Below are 16,947 nucleotides of genomic sequence, written 5' to 3' on the forward strand. Positions count from 1 at the left end.
ACCAGGTTAAAGTCCAACAGGTTTATTACGAATCACAAGCTCTCGGAGCGCAGCTCCTTTCTCAGGTGAATGAAGAGGTGGGTTCCAGAAGCCTCCTCACCGCACAGAACCTTCAACTGACGTTATACACCAGATACATCGATGACATTTTTTTTCTTTGGACCCTCGGCGAAGAATCACTGAAATTACTACACGATGAATTCATTAAGTTCCATCCCACCATCAGACTCACGATGGACTATTCTCCAGAATCGGTTGCATTCTTGGACACACTCATCTCCATGAAAGACAGTCACCTCAGCACTTTGCTTTACCGCAAGCCCACGGATAACCTCATGATGGTCCACTTCTCCAGCTTCACCCTAAACATATTAAAGAAGCCATCTCCTATGGACAAGCCCTCCGTATACACAGGATCTGCTCAGATGAGGAGGATCTAACATCTACAGACGCTGAAAGATGCTCTCGTACGAATGGGATATGGCGTTCGACTCATCGATCGACAGTTCCAATGCGCCACAGCAAAAAAACGCACCGACCTCCTCAGAAAACAAACACGGGACACAACCGACAGAGTACCCTTCATCGTCCAGTACTTCCCTGGAGCGGAGAAACTACGACATGTTCTTCGTAGCCTTCAACATGTCATCGATGAAGACGAACACCTTGCCAAGGCTATCCCCACTACTTGCCTTCAAACAACCGCGCAACCTCAAACAGACCATTGTTTGCAGCAAACTACCCAGCCTTCAGGAGAACAGCGACCATGACACCACACAACCCTGCCATGGCAGCCTCTGCAAGACGTACCAGGTCATCGACCTGGGTACCGCCATTACACGTGAGAACACCACCCGCTAGGTATGTGGTATATACTTGTGTGACTTGGCCAACATTGTCTACCTCATATGCTGCAGGAAAGGATGTCCTGAAGCGTGGTACATTGGTGAGACCATGCAGACGCTGCGACAATGGATGAATGGACATTGCATGACAATCGGCAGGCACTAGTGTTCCCTTCCAGTCAGGGAACACTTCAGCACTCAAGGGCATTCAGCCTCTGATCTTCGGGTAAGTGTTCTCCAAGGTGGCCTTCAGGATGCGCAACAAAGCAGAATCGGCGCCCAGAAACCGATAGCCAAGTTCCGCACACATGTGTACGGCCTCAACCGGGACCATGGATTCATGTCGCATTACATTCACCCCCCCCCACCATCAGGCCTGGGCTTGCGAAATCCTACCAACTGTCCTGGCCATGAGACAATTCACACCTCTTTAACCTGTGATTAACCCTCTCTCGAGTCGCTCCGTCTGGACCTGTAAATACTTAATTACCTGCAAAGGCTCTCATTCAAAGTATCGTCTTGCATCATTGACTTTGTCAATATTTGTGTTTCTGAAACCCACCTCTTCATTCACCTGTGTAAGGAGCTGCGCTCCGAAAGCTAGTGATTCGAAGCAAACCTGTTGGACTTTAACCTGGTGTTGTGACTTCTTACTGAGCCCATCCTAGTCCAACTACACATTATTATTCATTGAGGTCATGGATATTCTGTGTCTTAACTCCATCCACTCATTTTTTGGCTGTCACGTCCCTTAGCGTGGTAAACCACTGTTGCATCTATATTAGGTGATGTATGGTAGGACCTGTACTACAGGTATGTCGGTAGTCCCTGCCTGCTGGCTCCGCCCAGTAGGTGGAGTATAAATGTGTGTGTCCTCCATGGGCAGCACGGTAGCATTGTGGATAGCACAATCGCTTCACAGCTCCAGGGTCCCAGGTTCGATTCCAGCTTGGGTCACAGTCTGTGCGGAGTCTGCATATCCTCCCCGTGTGTGCGTGGGTTTCCTCCGGGTGCTCCGGTTTCCTCCCACAGTCCAAAGATGTGCAGGTTAGGTGGATTGGCCATGATAAATTGCCCTTAGTATCCAAAATTGCCCTTGGTGTTGGGTGGGGTTACTGGGTTATGAGGATAGGGTGGAGGTGTTAACCTTGGGTAGGGTGCTTTTTCCAGGAGCCGGTGCAGACTCGATGGGCCGAATGGCCTCCTTCTGCACTGTAAATTCTATGATTCTATGCTGCAGCCATTTCGCCAGTTCCTGTGGGAGGCCACACATCTTAGAGCAATAAAGCCTCAGTTGTATACAACTCTCGACTTTGTGCAATTGATCGTGCATCAATTTATTGCTCTAAGATTTTCAAAAGATGGACCTCCGTATCAAGCCAGATCGCCTGCAGCTGGATCCGCAATCAAGCGACGCCAAAAGGGACTTTCAGCATTGGCTAGCTTGTTTCCAGGCATACATCAACTTAACGCCAAGCCCTGTCTCGGAGGCTCAGAAAATAGAGATACTGTACTCAAGGTTGAGCTCCAACGTCTTTCCGCTGATCCAGGACGTGCCAAACTACGTGCCATGACGCTTCTCAAAGAAAATTACACTCAGAATACGAACATGCTCTTCGCCAGGCAGGCACTCACCACTCGCTCTCAATTCCCTGGTGAGTCCGTAGAAGACTTCTGGCGGGCCCTAATCCCACTCGTCCGGGACTGTGACTGTCAGGCCGTTACGGCCGCGGAACATTCAAACGTCCTTATGCGGGATACTTTTGTTACGGGGATTGGGTCGGACCTCATTCACCAGCGACTGTTAGAAGGGGCCACGCTCGATCTCGCAGAGACAAAGAAGCTAGCGCTCTCAATGACGGTCGCCTCGCGCAACATTCAAGCCTACACCCCCAGCCGCGTGGCCCACCCCTCCTACGCATCGTGGACCCCACAGACGGCCGCCCCAGCGGGGGCCTTACCCAGCCGATATGCCTGCGCCATGTGCCAGCCAGTGAACCCCGGGGGTCCCCAATGTTACTTTTGCGGTCAGCAGAAACACTCCCGCCAATGCTGCCCGGCCCGCGCTGCACTTTGTAAGGCTTGCAGTAAGAAGGGGCACTTCGCCACGGTGTGCTGGGCCCGTGCAGTCGCCGCTATCGCCCCCACCCCCCTCGTTTACGGACAATGGGTGCCGCCATCTTCAACTCCCCGGACCATGCGCGGCCAGTGGGCGCCGCCATCTTCTCCCCCTTAGACCATACGCGGCCAGTGGGCGCCACCATCTTCTCCCCCTCAGGCCAAGCGTGGCCAGTGGGCGCCGCCATCTTCCCCTCCGTGCAACACGTGCGGCCCATGGGTGCTGCCATTTTGTTCTCCTCAAGATCTTCAGGCGCCGCCATCTTGTCACCCCACGGCACAGGGGCACCGCCAGCGTTCCAGGCCCTGTGTCAACTGGGCTCCCCATCATCCGACACCAGCGACGACCGACCACGACTCGCCTCAGTGACCATCGACCAGTCTCGTTCGCACAACCTGGCCACCACATCAACCAGTGTGAAAATCAACGGACACGTGACCTCTTGCCTGCTGGATTCCGGGAGCACCGAAAGTTTCATCCACCCGGATACGGTAAGGCGCTGCTCCCTCACGGTACACCCCGCCAAACAAAGAATCTCCCTGGCCTCCAGATCCCATTCCGTGGCGATCCGGGGGTACTGTACGGTCACACTCACGGTCCAGGGCGTAGAATTCAGCGGCTTCCGCCTCTACGTCCTCCCTAACCTCTGCGCTGCCCTACTACTCGGCCTCGACTTCCAGTGCAACCTCCAGAGCCTCACCCTCAAATTTGGCGGTCCCCTACCACCCGTTAATGTGTGCGGCCTCGCAACCCTAAAGGTCAATCCGCCTTCCCTCTTCTCAAATCTAACCCCGGATTGCAAACCCGTCGCCACCACAAGCAGACGGTACAGCACCCAGGACAGGACCTTCATCAGGTCCGAAGTCTAGCTGCTGCTTCGGGAAGGCATCATTGAGGCTAACAACAGCGCCTGGAGAGCCCAAGTGGCAGTAGTTAAAACTGGGTATAAACACAGAATGGTCGTGGACTACAGCCAGACCATCAATCGGTACACGCAGCTCGACGCGTACCCCCTCCCACGCATATCTGATATGGTCAATCAGATTGCACAGTACCGGGTCTTCTCAACAATTGACCTGAAATCCGCCTATCACCAGTTCCCCATTCACTGTCCATACACTGCCTTCGAGGCAGACGGTCGTCTTTATCACTTCCTCAGGGTTCCTTTCGGCGTCACCAACGGGGTCTCCGTCTTCCAAAGGGAGATGGACCGAATGGTCGACCTGTACGGTTTGCGGGCCACCTTTCCGTACCTAGACAACGTCACCGTCTGTGGCCACGATCAGCAGGACCACGATGTCAACCGTGCCAAATTTCTCCACACCGCCACTCTCCGGAACGTCACCTACAACAAGAAGAAGTGCGTGTTTAGCACGACCCGCTTAGCCATCCTCGGCTACGTGGTCCAGAACGGAGTTCTGGGGCCCGATCCCGACCGCATGTGCCCCCTCATGGAGCTCCCCTTCCCCCACTGCCCCAAGGCCCTCAAACGCTGCCTGGGGTTCTTTTCATACTACGCCCAGTGGGTCCCAAACTATGCAGACAAGGCCCACCCACTCATCCAGTCCACCAATTTTCCCCTGACGGCCGAGGCACAACAGGCCTTCGCCCGTATCAGAGCCGATATCTCCAAGGCCGGGAAGCACGCAGTAGACGAGACACTGCCCTTTCAAGTAGAGAGCGACATATCAGACATCGCCCTAGCCGCCACCCTCAATCAGGCAGGCAGACCCGTGGCATTCTTTTCCCGCACCCTTCATGCCTCAGAAATTTGGCACTCATCTGTCGAAAAAGAGGCCCAAGCTATCGTTGAAGCTGTGCGGCATTGGAGGCATTACCTGGCCGGCAGGAGATTCACTCTCCTCACTGACCAACGGTCGGTAGCCTTCATGATCAATAACACATAGCGGGGCAAGATCAAGAATGATAAGATCTTGAGGTGGAGGACCGAGCTCTCCACCTACAATGACAAGATTTTGTATCGCCCCGGCAAGCTCAATGAGACCCCAGACGCCCTATTCCGAGGTACATGTGCCAGCGCACAAGTAGACCGACTCCGGGAACTGCACGACAGCCTTTGTCACCCGGGAGTCACACGGTTGTACCATTTTATAAAGGCCCGCAATCTGCCCTACTCCGTCGAGGAAGTATGGACAATCACCAGGGACTGCCAGGTCTGTGCGGAGTGCAAGCCGCACTTCTACAGGCCGGACCGCGCGTGCCTGGTGAAGGCCTCCCGCCCCTTTGAGCGCCTCAGCGTGGATTTCAAAGGGCCCCTCCCCTCCACCGACCGTAACACGCATTTTCTCAGCGTGGTCGATGAGTACTCCAGATTCCCCTTCGCCATCCCATGCCCTGACATGACGTCTGCCACCGTCATCAAAGCCCTCAATACAATCTTCACTCTGTTCGGCTTCCCCGCCTACAGCCACAGTGACAGGGGATCCTCATTCATGAGTGATGAGCTACGTCAGTTCCTGCTCACCAGGGACTGCCAGGTCTGTGCGGAGTGCAAGCCGCACTTCTACAGGCCGGACCGCGCGTGCCTGGTGAAGGCCTCCCGCCCCTTTGAGCGCCTCAGCGTGGATTTCAAAGGGCCCCTCCCCTCCACCGACCGTAACACGCATTTTCTCGCTTCCAGCAGGACGACGAGCTATAACCCCCGGGGAAACGGACAGGTAGAGAGGGAGAACGGGACGGTATGGAGGGCTGTCCAACTGGCCCTACGGTCCAGGAACCTCCTGGGCTCCCGCTGGCAGGAGGTCCTCCCTGATGCACTATACTCCATTTGGTCACTACTGTGCACCGCCAGAAACAACACACCCCATGAACGTCTTTTTGCCTTCCCCAGGAAGTCCACATCCAGGGTGTCGCTCCCGACTTGGCTCGTAGCTCCAGGACCTGTCCTACTCCGTAGGCACGTCCGACTCCACAAGGTGGACCCGTTGGTGGAGAGGGTGCAATTGCTCCATGCAAACCCCCAGAATGCCTACATAGCGTACCCCGACGGCCGCCAGGATACTGTCTCCCTCAGGGACCTGGCACCAGCAGGTTCCACACACACACACCCCTCCGGCCCAGCGCCACCCTCCACTCCCCCGGCACTCCCAGCAGCAACCCCCCCAGGACCATCCACCCTCCCCCTGCCCACGCCCAAGGATGAAGAGCATTTCGGCACGCTCCCAGAGTCTCCGAAGAGCAGATCAGCATCGGCATCGCCACCACCACTGCGTCGCTCCCAGCGGCACATCAAGGCCCCGAACCGGTTAAACCTCTAACTGGTCCACTGGACTTCAAAAGACATTTTTTTTCTCTCCAATATTGTAAATGTATAACTCATTTGTTGTATATAGTTCTCCACCACCCCCGCTGGACTCAATCTTAACAGGGGGTGAATGTGGTAAACCACTGTTGCACCTATATTAGGTGATGTATGGTAGGACCTGTACTACAGGTACATCGGTAGTCCCTGCCTGCTGGCTCCGCCCAGTAGGCGGAGTATAAATGTGTGTGTCCTCTATGCTGCAGCCATTCCGCCAGCTGCTGTGGAAGGCCACACATCTTAGAGCAATAAAGCCTCAGTTGTATCCAACTCTCGTCTTTGTGCAATTGATCATGCATCACTTAGTACGATTTACTTACTAAAATCTATTGATCTTAGATTTTAAAATAATTAGTTGTGCCTGGGTTGCTCCTTAAAAACCTACCTCTTTGATCAAATTTTGGTCACCTGCCTGAATATCTTATGTAGCTTGGTGCTGAATGTTGTTTGATGACCATTCCTCTGAAACGCCTTGCACCGTTTTACTACATTCTTGCCCCTACATAAATGCAAGTTGTTGTTGTGGCCCAACTAACATGACTAAGGATCATTGTTGCTTGTGCGAGAGATTGCTGCGTGCAAATTGGCTGCCTCATTCGGCATGACCACATTTATGAAAAAAAATTGCGAGACTTTTTGGATTGGTGAAAGGCGCTATATATATTCAACTTTCTCACAATAAAACCTTCTGCTTTGATAAGCTCGCCCCGTGCCTGGGGAAATTTTGATACATCTCAGGTCTGGGAGAGGCGGTCGGGGAAGATTTATTTTCTTCCCAGCTACCGTTAAGGGCGTTATGGGAATGCGAATAGTTGTTATTTGTTCTTCGTGTATGCCTGGGACCAAACCCTTCCTGTAAATAAACAACAGTGCAGGGGAAAAATAGATAACAATTGCCTGTGAGGAACTTTAGGATGTCCCTGCCCCCGTCCCGGTCGCAGAGGCGGTGAAATAGGCGCTAATTGAAAATCCAGGTGTTGTTGTTGTTGTAGCCGGCAGAACGTTCGTTTTGAAAACAAACCGCAGGCCGCCAACTGTCCGGGTGCGAGATGACGTCAGCGCGCCCAGGCCCCGGCGGGACGCTGGGTATGCAAATGAGACGCCATGGCCCGGATGTGCGGCCGCTTTGTCCTCCCCCTCCCTCCTTGCCCTCCCCCCCCCCCCACCTTCTCTTGCGGATTTACACGGCGGAGCCGGAGGAGCGGTAGCGGCAGCCCAGTGTGTTGGGCTGGTGTATTCCCCCCCACCCCCCCTTTTCCCCACCCCTCCAAATAAACTGACAATCGGGATTGAATAATAATAATAGTTGCACAAAAAAAGAGAGAAAACAATCCATTCCCCTCCCCACCAGCTCAAAAAAATTCAGCAGCAGCAGCAGCGGCGGCGGGCGGAGGAGGAGAGAGTGGACGAAGCAGTGATATCGGCGTCTAGTTGTTGGATCGAAATCTCTGAAAGCTTAACCGTCGGCTGCCAGGATGGTGAGCGAGCCGTTTTGTCCCGTGGACAGGCTTTTATTAACACAAATTATTATGGTTTTCCATCTCCCTCCCTCCCGTGCCGATGAGGTGTTTGCAGAAGGCGGGCGGCCATCTCCGAGGCACCGCCGCAGTGTGGGCCCAGCCTGATTTCGGCGCTAGCCTGGCCTTCACCCTCCCCCTGCCCTATTTACATTAAATATCCTCTTATTCCCCACGCCACAGCTGTGGGTGTGTGTTTGTCTCCCACCCCTGCACATTTCTTTGGCTTTTGCGCGCTGAAGGGTTTACAGAACTGGAGCAGCTTTCTGCCACCCCATTTTTAATCACACATAAACATGCTCCACGTTATTTGACGCATTGCTTTTTGTTTCTTAATTGAATGGGGAAGGGGTTTTAAAACCACCTGGTCAGTTATTCCGAAGCCCCACCACATAGCATTCAGGAAGCCCCCTTCCCTCCATTACATTCAGGACAGGAAGGCCCCCACACCCACAACAATCAGGAAGGCCCCCACACCCTCCTCCATTGCATTCATGAAGCCCCCTCCCCATAACATTCAGGAAACTCCTCCACCCTGCCTTGCCATAATATTCACTAAGCCTTACTATGACATTCCGAAATCCCCTCGTGCTTTAGGTGTAACATCTGATTTCTGTCCCTTTTTTTGGTAATCGTAAATTAACCTCATCCTGTGTACTAGCAAAGCCATCTGGGTAGATTTTCTTTAGGCCCTTTAGAGTGAGTTGAATCGTAGAGTTGTGTGTTTATATTTTTGAATGCTTAGGATGGCATACAGCATTTTTACTGCAGACCTTTCAGCATTGAGTTGAAATTAAGTTTAAAATGGAGGGGTAAAGGTGTTGGCTAGTATTCAAAAAAAAAATGTTATTCTGTGGGGATTTAACAAGTAGTTGTAGTGGCTTAATCTACAGGTCAGCAGGTGTATAAATAATTTCAAGTTCAAACTAGGTAATTTATCTGCAGTAGTTTTACAGCAAAGTGAAAATGCATCAGATACTGGAAATCTAAAACTGCAAATGCTGAAAACATTCAACATCTATGGGCAGAACAGGCAGTTTCAGACATAGACACCTAACCAAACTTTTTATCCAAAATATTTTCAGAAATTCGACAACGGGTCTTTGTAAATAAGCTTCAGGCAATGGTGGTGTAACTTGCCTTATTTTATGTGCACATCATTTCTTAGATAAGGCTGTAATTTTTTTCATGCACATATTGGTTTTGAGATTCCTCTGTATAAGGAGCAAGAAGGAAAGTCCTATTGCTTGTGGCTGGTATTAGTTGATTTAAAAAACTAAAGGTTGAACACATTTTAAAATGGAATTGTTGAAGAAATAATGGATTTTGTGATGTGTTGGATGTTTTTTCTTAGAAAGTTGAGTTAAAATGGCCTGAATAACTTCCCTATCATTGGTGTAGAAAATCTGACCTGATGTTCATTGGCTATTTTGCACCTGATGTCTTTACTGATTGTTTGAAAATGTGTTTTGTCATTTAGTGATCTGAAATGTTTGAAACTCTAGACAAAAGAAACTTGTCACAGTTACACCTATTAAGTATTTTTCTTGATTTGAAACTATGATGAGGTTTATTTAACTGACAGAAGCAGGCAGCTGCAAAAGTTACAGTAAATACAATTATTCCAGAAATTCAATGTTGTGGCTCTAATGGGTAAACTTGAAGGGGAAAGGTGTTGGCATGTGTAAACTGGATTCTGTATGGGAAAAACAAAATAGCTGGTGGGGAGAGTCAAATAGGTGCTACCTTTGGGAAATGTTTAATTAAGTTGAGTGGATGCTTGGGGAATTGGATCCACATTCGCTCCTTAAAAATCTAGGGAATCCATGAGATGTGAGATTGACGACTAAGACTTGCTCTTTTTAAGAATGCCTGATGATTTAACGAGTGAGCTGAATAAAAATTAGATTCAAAGTTTCTATCATGGATGAACAAATCTGAGCCAATTGACCATCTTCATCCTTGTTGTCTTATCTGAGAGCGCAGGTAGCGGCCCTTCCTCCAGGTTAGCCAGTCTACATTGTGAGCTTGCCTTTAGTTTATTTTCGTTCATAACCTCAGAGTGCTGAGTTAAGTTATTGCCAGGTTGATGATACTTTGACTGAGGGACACATAATGGAAATTGGACCTGGAAACTTGCTGGTCTGTGTGACTCATAACTGCACTGCGAAGAACGTTTGCCAGCTAGACTATTGGAATTATGAATATACCTGTAATATGTATTTTAATTTTTGTATTTGAACATGCACAAAGACCTCGTGTTGCATTTTTCCACAACTCCTTGATTGACTCAGTCAGTCTTCTGTCTTACCACCACAATTAAATGGTCCTAACCAAAGTTACACTTGACACCTTTTGAAACTAATCGTGATCCTACCAATATATATCTCCTTTTCTAGCTCGAGGGTTTTCCTTAATTTGTGTCTTCATCAACAATTCTTTCAGCTCCCATACCATTGCCACAGGTGTCTTATTCCTCGCCTCTTATGTACATATGACCATTGGCAACATCATCCAGAGATGTGGGGTAGGCTTCCCATGTGCACTGACAACCTATTTCTATCTCCTGACCCTCTGCTGCTGTGTTGTAGATTTAGGTTGGCATCCAGTTGTGGCGGAGCTGATATTCCGAATTCTCAGCTGGGACGGGAATTGAACCGCGCTGCTGGCCTTGTACATCACAAACCAGCTGTCTAGCCCACTGAGCTAACCTCCAGTTTAAATATTAAAACTGATGCAGTTATCAGCCCACCCTCTTACTCAGATGAATTGTCATTGATTTCATCTACAACTTGGATTCTGACTTTGAAAAACACAGTTCGCAATCGATAAACTACTTTTATTTCCAAATTTGGTGTGAGCAAACTGAGATCTCGAATTTCTGAAAAATCGTATAGACTTATGTGATGTATACGTTTTTGGCAGAGTTCTCTGGAGAGCACTTGCTGGTGAATTTATAAAATTGACAGATCCATTACTGGACAAAGGATAATTCTGCAACCATTTTGCAATTCTGCAATTCCTCCTCCTCTAGCTTTTAAGGTAATTTAGTTAGCAGCTGAAAATTTGGCTTGGGACTTGCATTTATGTAGTGCTTTTGTGACCTCAGGACTATCCAAAAGTCCACACTAAGTATGGTCACTGTTATAATGTAGGGAAACCCTGTACACAGTGAGGTCCCTTAAGCAGCAATTCGAAAACCAGATAATCTATCTTAATGCTGCTTGAGCGAATAATGTTGGCAGGGAAACGGAAGGACCCTTGTTCTTTTATGGCCACCTGAGAGAGTGTATGTGACCTTTGTTTAACGTTCTATCTAACAGACAGTAGTCTGGCAGTTCAACATTCCCATGGCTCTTTATTGGAGTGTCATTCTTGAGTATGTGCTGAAGTGTTTTTCAAACTTTCTTTCCCGGGACCCACACACGCCAACCCTTGCGACCCATGCCACTCGAACTTCGCGACACATCATTTTTGCTTACCTTTAATGCGACAGGTGAGCTTGCTTCATCTCATAATCTCACTTACTTGGTCATTCAATGTTACATTCCTGCGAAGGACTTCAGCTGATGCTTTAAGATCTTGCTGCATCCTTTGAAAAAAATCCAGAGGTTTGTCCTCGAACTCTCCATGTTTTGTCTTCAAATGCTTTTGAAATGTTGAGGGCTTTAAACTTTCATTTGCCAGTACTTCCCTGTACATAACACACATGGGCTTTGCATTCTGATTTGCAGTGGTACAATTAATAAAGCTATACCTCCAAGAAATCATCTTTATACTACTTTATTCCTAATTTCACCTTCTTAATGGGTTGGTCATCAGAGGACCTGGAGCTCACACCAAAACTGCTTTGTCCTGCCGTGGACCCCCGGTGAGAAGCACACTCCAGCAGATTCAGTTGTGAGATCCTAGCCTGTTTGTGTCTCCTGGCCCTCTTTTCCTTATTACAGAATGACCCATCTTCAGTTCTTCACATAGTCCTGTTGCTTGCTGGCAGCTACAAAATGGAGGAATCTCTTTTCAGTGACTTCACGCCCAGAACACGTGACGTCAGTGTATGGGGTACGTGACCTCTCTGCGGCCGCTTCTGGCAGGAAGACTCCCATCGATTCTTTAAAAAAAAAAAAAAATTTTTTTAAAGTGTGGAATTGCATTAGGATAAATTAAACTCTGAATTTGCTTTTCAATATCTGCAGAAGCCTCGGTAGATTTTAATGTGCAACCATTGTTTATTTGCACCTCTCTAGTTTTTTTGTTGAACAGGTACTAAGTGCTTGATTGTGCATTTGTAGAAAACTGTGTAAACAACTTACTGAGAGACTGGCAACTGTACAAAAATTGACTCATGAGTAGTGTGCTATGTAGGATAGCAAAATAGATTGTGATTGCATAGTTTTTTTTCACCTGGAATAATGGTGTGAGAAAATAATTTTGAGACCTAAATTATTTGGAAATGGGCTTGAAGGAAAAGGATGAATCACTGCAGTTTTGTGGGGGGGTTGGTGGGGTATAAATATTTTGAACCTGATTGCAAAATTCTTTTTTTGAAACGCTTATGAAGGCACATGCCCATCAAAAGCAGGTAATATGCTGCCAATTACAACATGGTATTTTGCTCATATTTCGTGACCCCCCCCCCCCCCCCCCCATACCTTTTCTAATCTTAAAAGAGTAAAGATGATGCTCAAAAAAGCTTTGTAGTCAATTGAGTGCTCTTTGAAGTGTGGTCGCTGTCGTAAAATTCAGTAACTTTTTGCGTGGCGAGGCCCACAAGCAGAAAATGGGTACATGACCACTTATTCTGTTTATCTGATCCTTGGTTAAGTTTTTGCGGAATTACATTAAATAACGTACCAAGAATGAACTTTACTGCCTGTAGGCTTCTGCAGGTGCGGATATGCTGAGATACAGTTCTGCAGGTACTAGCTAGTTGTCCATTGGCTCACTTTACCCAAGTGATCGTTTTCAGATGCATGCTGGCTGTTGAACGGTAGGATGGCTGGAAGGAATGCAGATGAAATTGATTGTGCTTTTTGTGATTTCTCTGTCCCAAATGCTCATTCAGGTTGTGGTCATGGGATACTACACTGAATGGAGAGAATAAACAAGAAACATGCAGAGTTTCATTGTCTCTATCTCCCAGAATACGGCTCATTATATTGATTGCTGCTGCCCCTGGTGAGATTGCTTGCTCAGCACAAATAAGGCTTGACCCGAGGACCTTTCTCATCAGTGTTGAACTGAGCCATGCAATCAGTCAAATATATTTAATTCTTACCTTGAAGAAGTTTGTCCATTTTTTAAATTGCAAAAATGTTTTTAATACTGATTCAGTACTTTGAATGGCTGATGTACAGACAGTGTCCCAGGTTCGATTCCGGCTTGGGTCACTGTCTGTGCGGAGTCTGCACGTCCTCCCCGTGTGCGTGTGGGTTTCCTCTGGGTGCTCCGGTTTCCTCCCACAGTCCAAAGATGTGCAGGTTAGGTGGATTGGCCATGCTAAATTGCCCTTAGTGTCCAAAATTGCCCTTAGTGTTGCGTGCGGTTACTGGGTTGTGGGGATGGGGTGGAGGTGTTGACCTTGGGTAGGGTGCTCTTTCCAAGAGTGCCGACTCGATGGGCCGAATGGCCTCCTTCTGCACTGTAAATTCTATGATAATCTATGTACATTCCCACTTTTCAGTTTGTGTTGAAGGTTGAATGGAATGGTTTGAATGGAATAGTTTGGATATGTTTTTCCTGTTCATCGTGTCTAGAGTAAGCGGTCGTATTTAGGAAATTGTTGTAAGAGACTCTTGTGTAGCAGCTGAGACGTTCATTTTTTTTCAGTTTTCATTTTTTAGCTCTGTGGATTCACATCTGTTGCAGGCTGCAAGTTTGGAAGCAAGATTGTTTAATTCTTGAGGCATTTTTTTTGAATAATTACTTAAGTCGAAATATCCTGCCATCCATGTGTCAGGCCTACTATCTTGGAACTGAGCAGACATGGTAAATGGAAGGTACTGCTTTTCTTGATTGAGTACAGTGCTGAGGCTGAAGTCACCAAGTAGGTTCTCGAGGCTTTCCCCTCAAATTCTGGAAAACTTGCTTAACACATTTGTTTTCTTAATTCTACTAATTGACATAAATTTACAGATCACTCAGCTTAATTAAGTGAACAAGTCTGCATTATTTTACATTTATGACTTTCATGAGGGTTTATAGGGTTTACTGTTTGGTAGCTGAAGAAAATGTAATTTGATGCCGTGATGGCATCAAACATGTTTAAATTATCTAATATTAATCTTTATGAAACCTGCTATCTTTACTTACAAATCTTGTGTAGTTTGATCCCTGATTCAACGTTTCCTTGTCGTCCATTTGTTGTTACCCTACTAACCCAGAGTCACATTGCTGTGCTGTCTAGCACTCCCATTCTACCACCATGCCAAAAACTGGTATGAAATGAAGGGTGTAGTTAATATTTGGTCTTAAAGTATATTTGGCAATGTATGTATGTCCTTACTCTGCAGTATACACTGAAACCATTCTCTGCTTTTCTGGCTGACCTGCTTTGTTTCATTGAATTCCTTTTCTCAAAGTATAAACTTAATCTTCAGAACATTCTTGTCAATAGATCTAGGTCAAAATGCTGACAGGAGGAGCCTCAGTTCAGGAGGACAAAATTTATAATTATACTATTGGGTGTTTTAGATAGTTCAGAGAGACAGAACTTGAAAATTTCACTCTCGTTGTCAGTACCATTAACCAAAATCCCAGGGACAGAGCTATTTTATAGTTAATGGCTATTTGTCATTGGCATTTATCCAAGGCAGCACTTCAGCTAATTGTGATGTAAATAGTTTTGTACTGTTGATGAGCAGCTTTTGTCACAGTTGTTGGGGTCAAATCGTCAAATCTTAAGATATGAATATGTGATGAACACCTTTTTTAGGTTGCTGTTAAACATCTAACAGCTCATGGGTTCCCTGCCCCCCCCCCCCCCCCCCCCAAAAAGAGTTGCCCTCATTAATTCGCAGGCCTAAGAAAGGGAAGTGATGTTGTATCTGAAGAGTCAGGCCTTATCTCCAGTGTTTTATCAGTGAAAATTAGGGTGACTTGACCAGATCTACTGTATGGAGAACTTTTGAGGGCCAGGTGCTGCAATCTAAAGCTAATTAGAGAGAGAGAGAATATGGAATTTGGGCATTGTTTTTCAGCTGGAAGCCGAGTGTGGGGTTTAACTGAGGCAACTACTTATAATGATACCTAAATTAAGAACTCTTATGCTCTCTCTACCCCCCCCCCGCCCGCTCCTCTGTTCAAGATGTGAATGAATGGTGGAGGGCCAGGTGTTGGTGGAAACATGAACAGGGGATTGCCTGTCTAGAGTCATAGATGTTTGCAGCTTGGAAACAGACCCTTTGGCCAAGCTTGTCCATGCCGCCCAGTTTCTATCACCTAAGCTGTCCCACTTGCCTGCATTTGGCCTGTATCCCTCTATATCCCCCTGCCCATGTAACTGTCTAAAGGAAAAAATTGTACCTGCCTCTACCAATGCCTCTGGCAGCTCATTCCAGATGCTCACCACCCTCTGTGAAGAAATTTCCCCTCTGGTCTCTTGTATTTCTCTCCTTAAACCTATGCCCTCTAGTTCTAGATTCCTCTCTACCTTTGGGAAAAGATGTTGATTAGCTACCTTATCTATGCCCTTCATTATTTTATAGACCTCTATAAGATCACCCTTAAGCCTACTATGCTCCAGGGAAAATGTCGCAGCCTCTCCTTGTAGCTCAGACCATCAAGTCCTGGTAGCATCCTCGTAAATCTCTTCTGCACTCTTTCTAGTTTAATAATACCCTTCCAATAATAGGATGACCAAAACTGAACACAGTATTCCATGTGTGGTCTTACTAATGTCTTGGACAACTTCAACAAGTCATCCCAACTCCTGTATTCAATATTCTGACCAATAAAACCTAGCCTGCTGGATGCTTTCTTCACCACCATGTCTACCTCTGACTCCACCTTCAAGGAGCTGTGAACATGTACCCCTAGATCTGTTTGTTCTGTAACTGGGCCAGATTTGTGCCAAGGGCTGATGGTGTGGGTCCTTACTGCTGGGTTTAGAGGGGGAAGAGAAGGGGACTTTGAAAGGGACCCGGCTTCATGATGGACAACCATGACTGGGGGAGAGATTGAGTGAGTGCAGAATAGAGGTATGGAAAATAGCAATCCTAATTGAGTTGCATTATTAAACTTTTCAGCCACATGCTGCAAACTGAAACTATCGGCCCTTTCTAGACATTCCTTTGTATGTTACGGTGTGGAATTTAAATATTTGTGACCAATTAAATACAGCTTTTAAACGGTTTAAAATTAATTACATTATTATATCCTACAGCTGTGTTACTCCTTGCTTTGATCTGCAGGTGCTATCTCCAAATGTCAATGCTAAAACATCTATTTGTATGCTTGTTTAAATTAAAGTAGTGGATTAGTCATAGTTTACTTTATAATCTGGTTTGAATTGCTTTGGCCTGACTTCATTTATCTGCACAAAATTGTAGTACTTCAATCGTATGAAAAATGTAATTGGCATAAGGTTACAAGTAAACAAAAACACTTGCTCCAAGTTTTGATACCCAGTCTTGTTTTATAGATGATGTGGAAAATTTAGTATTTGTTTTTTTCCTGATGTAAATTGTATGATTGTCTCAACCTTTCCATAGAACCATGGGAAGGTTTCAGCACAGAAAAAGGCCATTCATCCACAGTGTCTGTGTTTTCCCAAAAAAGTGGGGGGAAAGAAGCTAGCCACTCATTTTAATCCCACTTTCCAGCATCTGGTCTGTAGCCTTGCAGGTTGCAGATCTTCAGGTGCAGATCCAAGTACCTTTTTAAATGTGTTGAATGTTTTGACTTCCACCACTAATTCAGACAGAGAGTTCCAGACACCCACCATCCTCTAGGTGAAAAGATTTTCCTTGTGTCCCCTCTAATCCTTCTACCAGCCACTGCAAATCTATGCCTGCTGGTAATTGACCCCTCAATTTAGGGGGACAGCTCTTTCCTGTTCACACTGTCTATGCCCCTCATAATTCTGTATACCTCAATTAGGTCACCCCTTAGCCTCTCTTCCAAGGAAAACAATCATAGCCGATC

The 16,947-nt window shown here is 47.0% G+C and overlaps 1 protein-coding gene across 2 annotated transcripts in view; it reads left to right on the forward strand.

Moving 5' to 3' along the window:
* Positions 1-7,533: 7,533 nt before the first annotated feature.
* Positions 7,534-16,947, forward strand: part of LOC119971526 (calcineurin subunit B type 1) — a 72,792-nt gene continuing 63,378 nt past the window's right edge. The window contains exon 1 of one of the 2 annotated variants that reach the window (XM_038807187.1): positions 7,534-7,764. In XM_038807187.1, the coding sequence (XP_038663115.1) occupies positions 7,762-7,764 (3 nt within the window). In that variant the 5' untranslated portion in view covers positions 7,534-7,761. The remainder of the gene's footprint in view (positions 7,765-16,947) is intronic. The other variant, XM_038807157.1, reaches the window with a different exon arrangement.

This window comes from Scyliorhinus canicula, chromosome 1 (genome assembly GCF_902713615.1).
Source record: "Scyliorhinus canicula chromosome 1, sScyCan1.1, whole genome shotgun sequence".
Taxonomy (NCBI): Eukaryota; Metazoa; Chordata; class Chondrichthyes; order Carcharhiniformes; family Scyliorhinidae; genus Scyliorhinus; species Scyliorhinus canicula.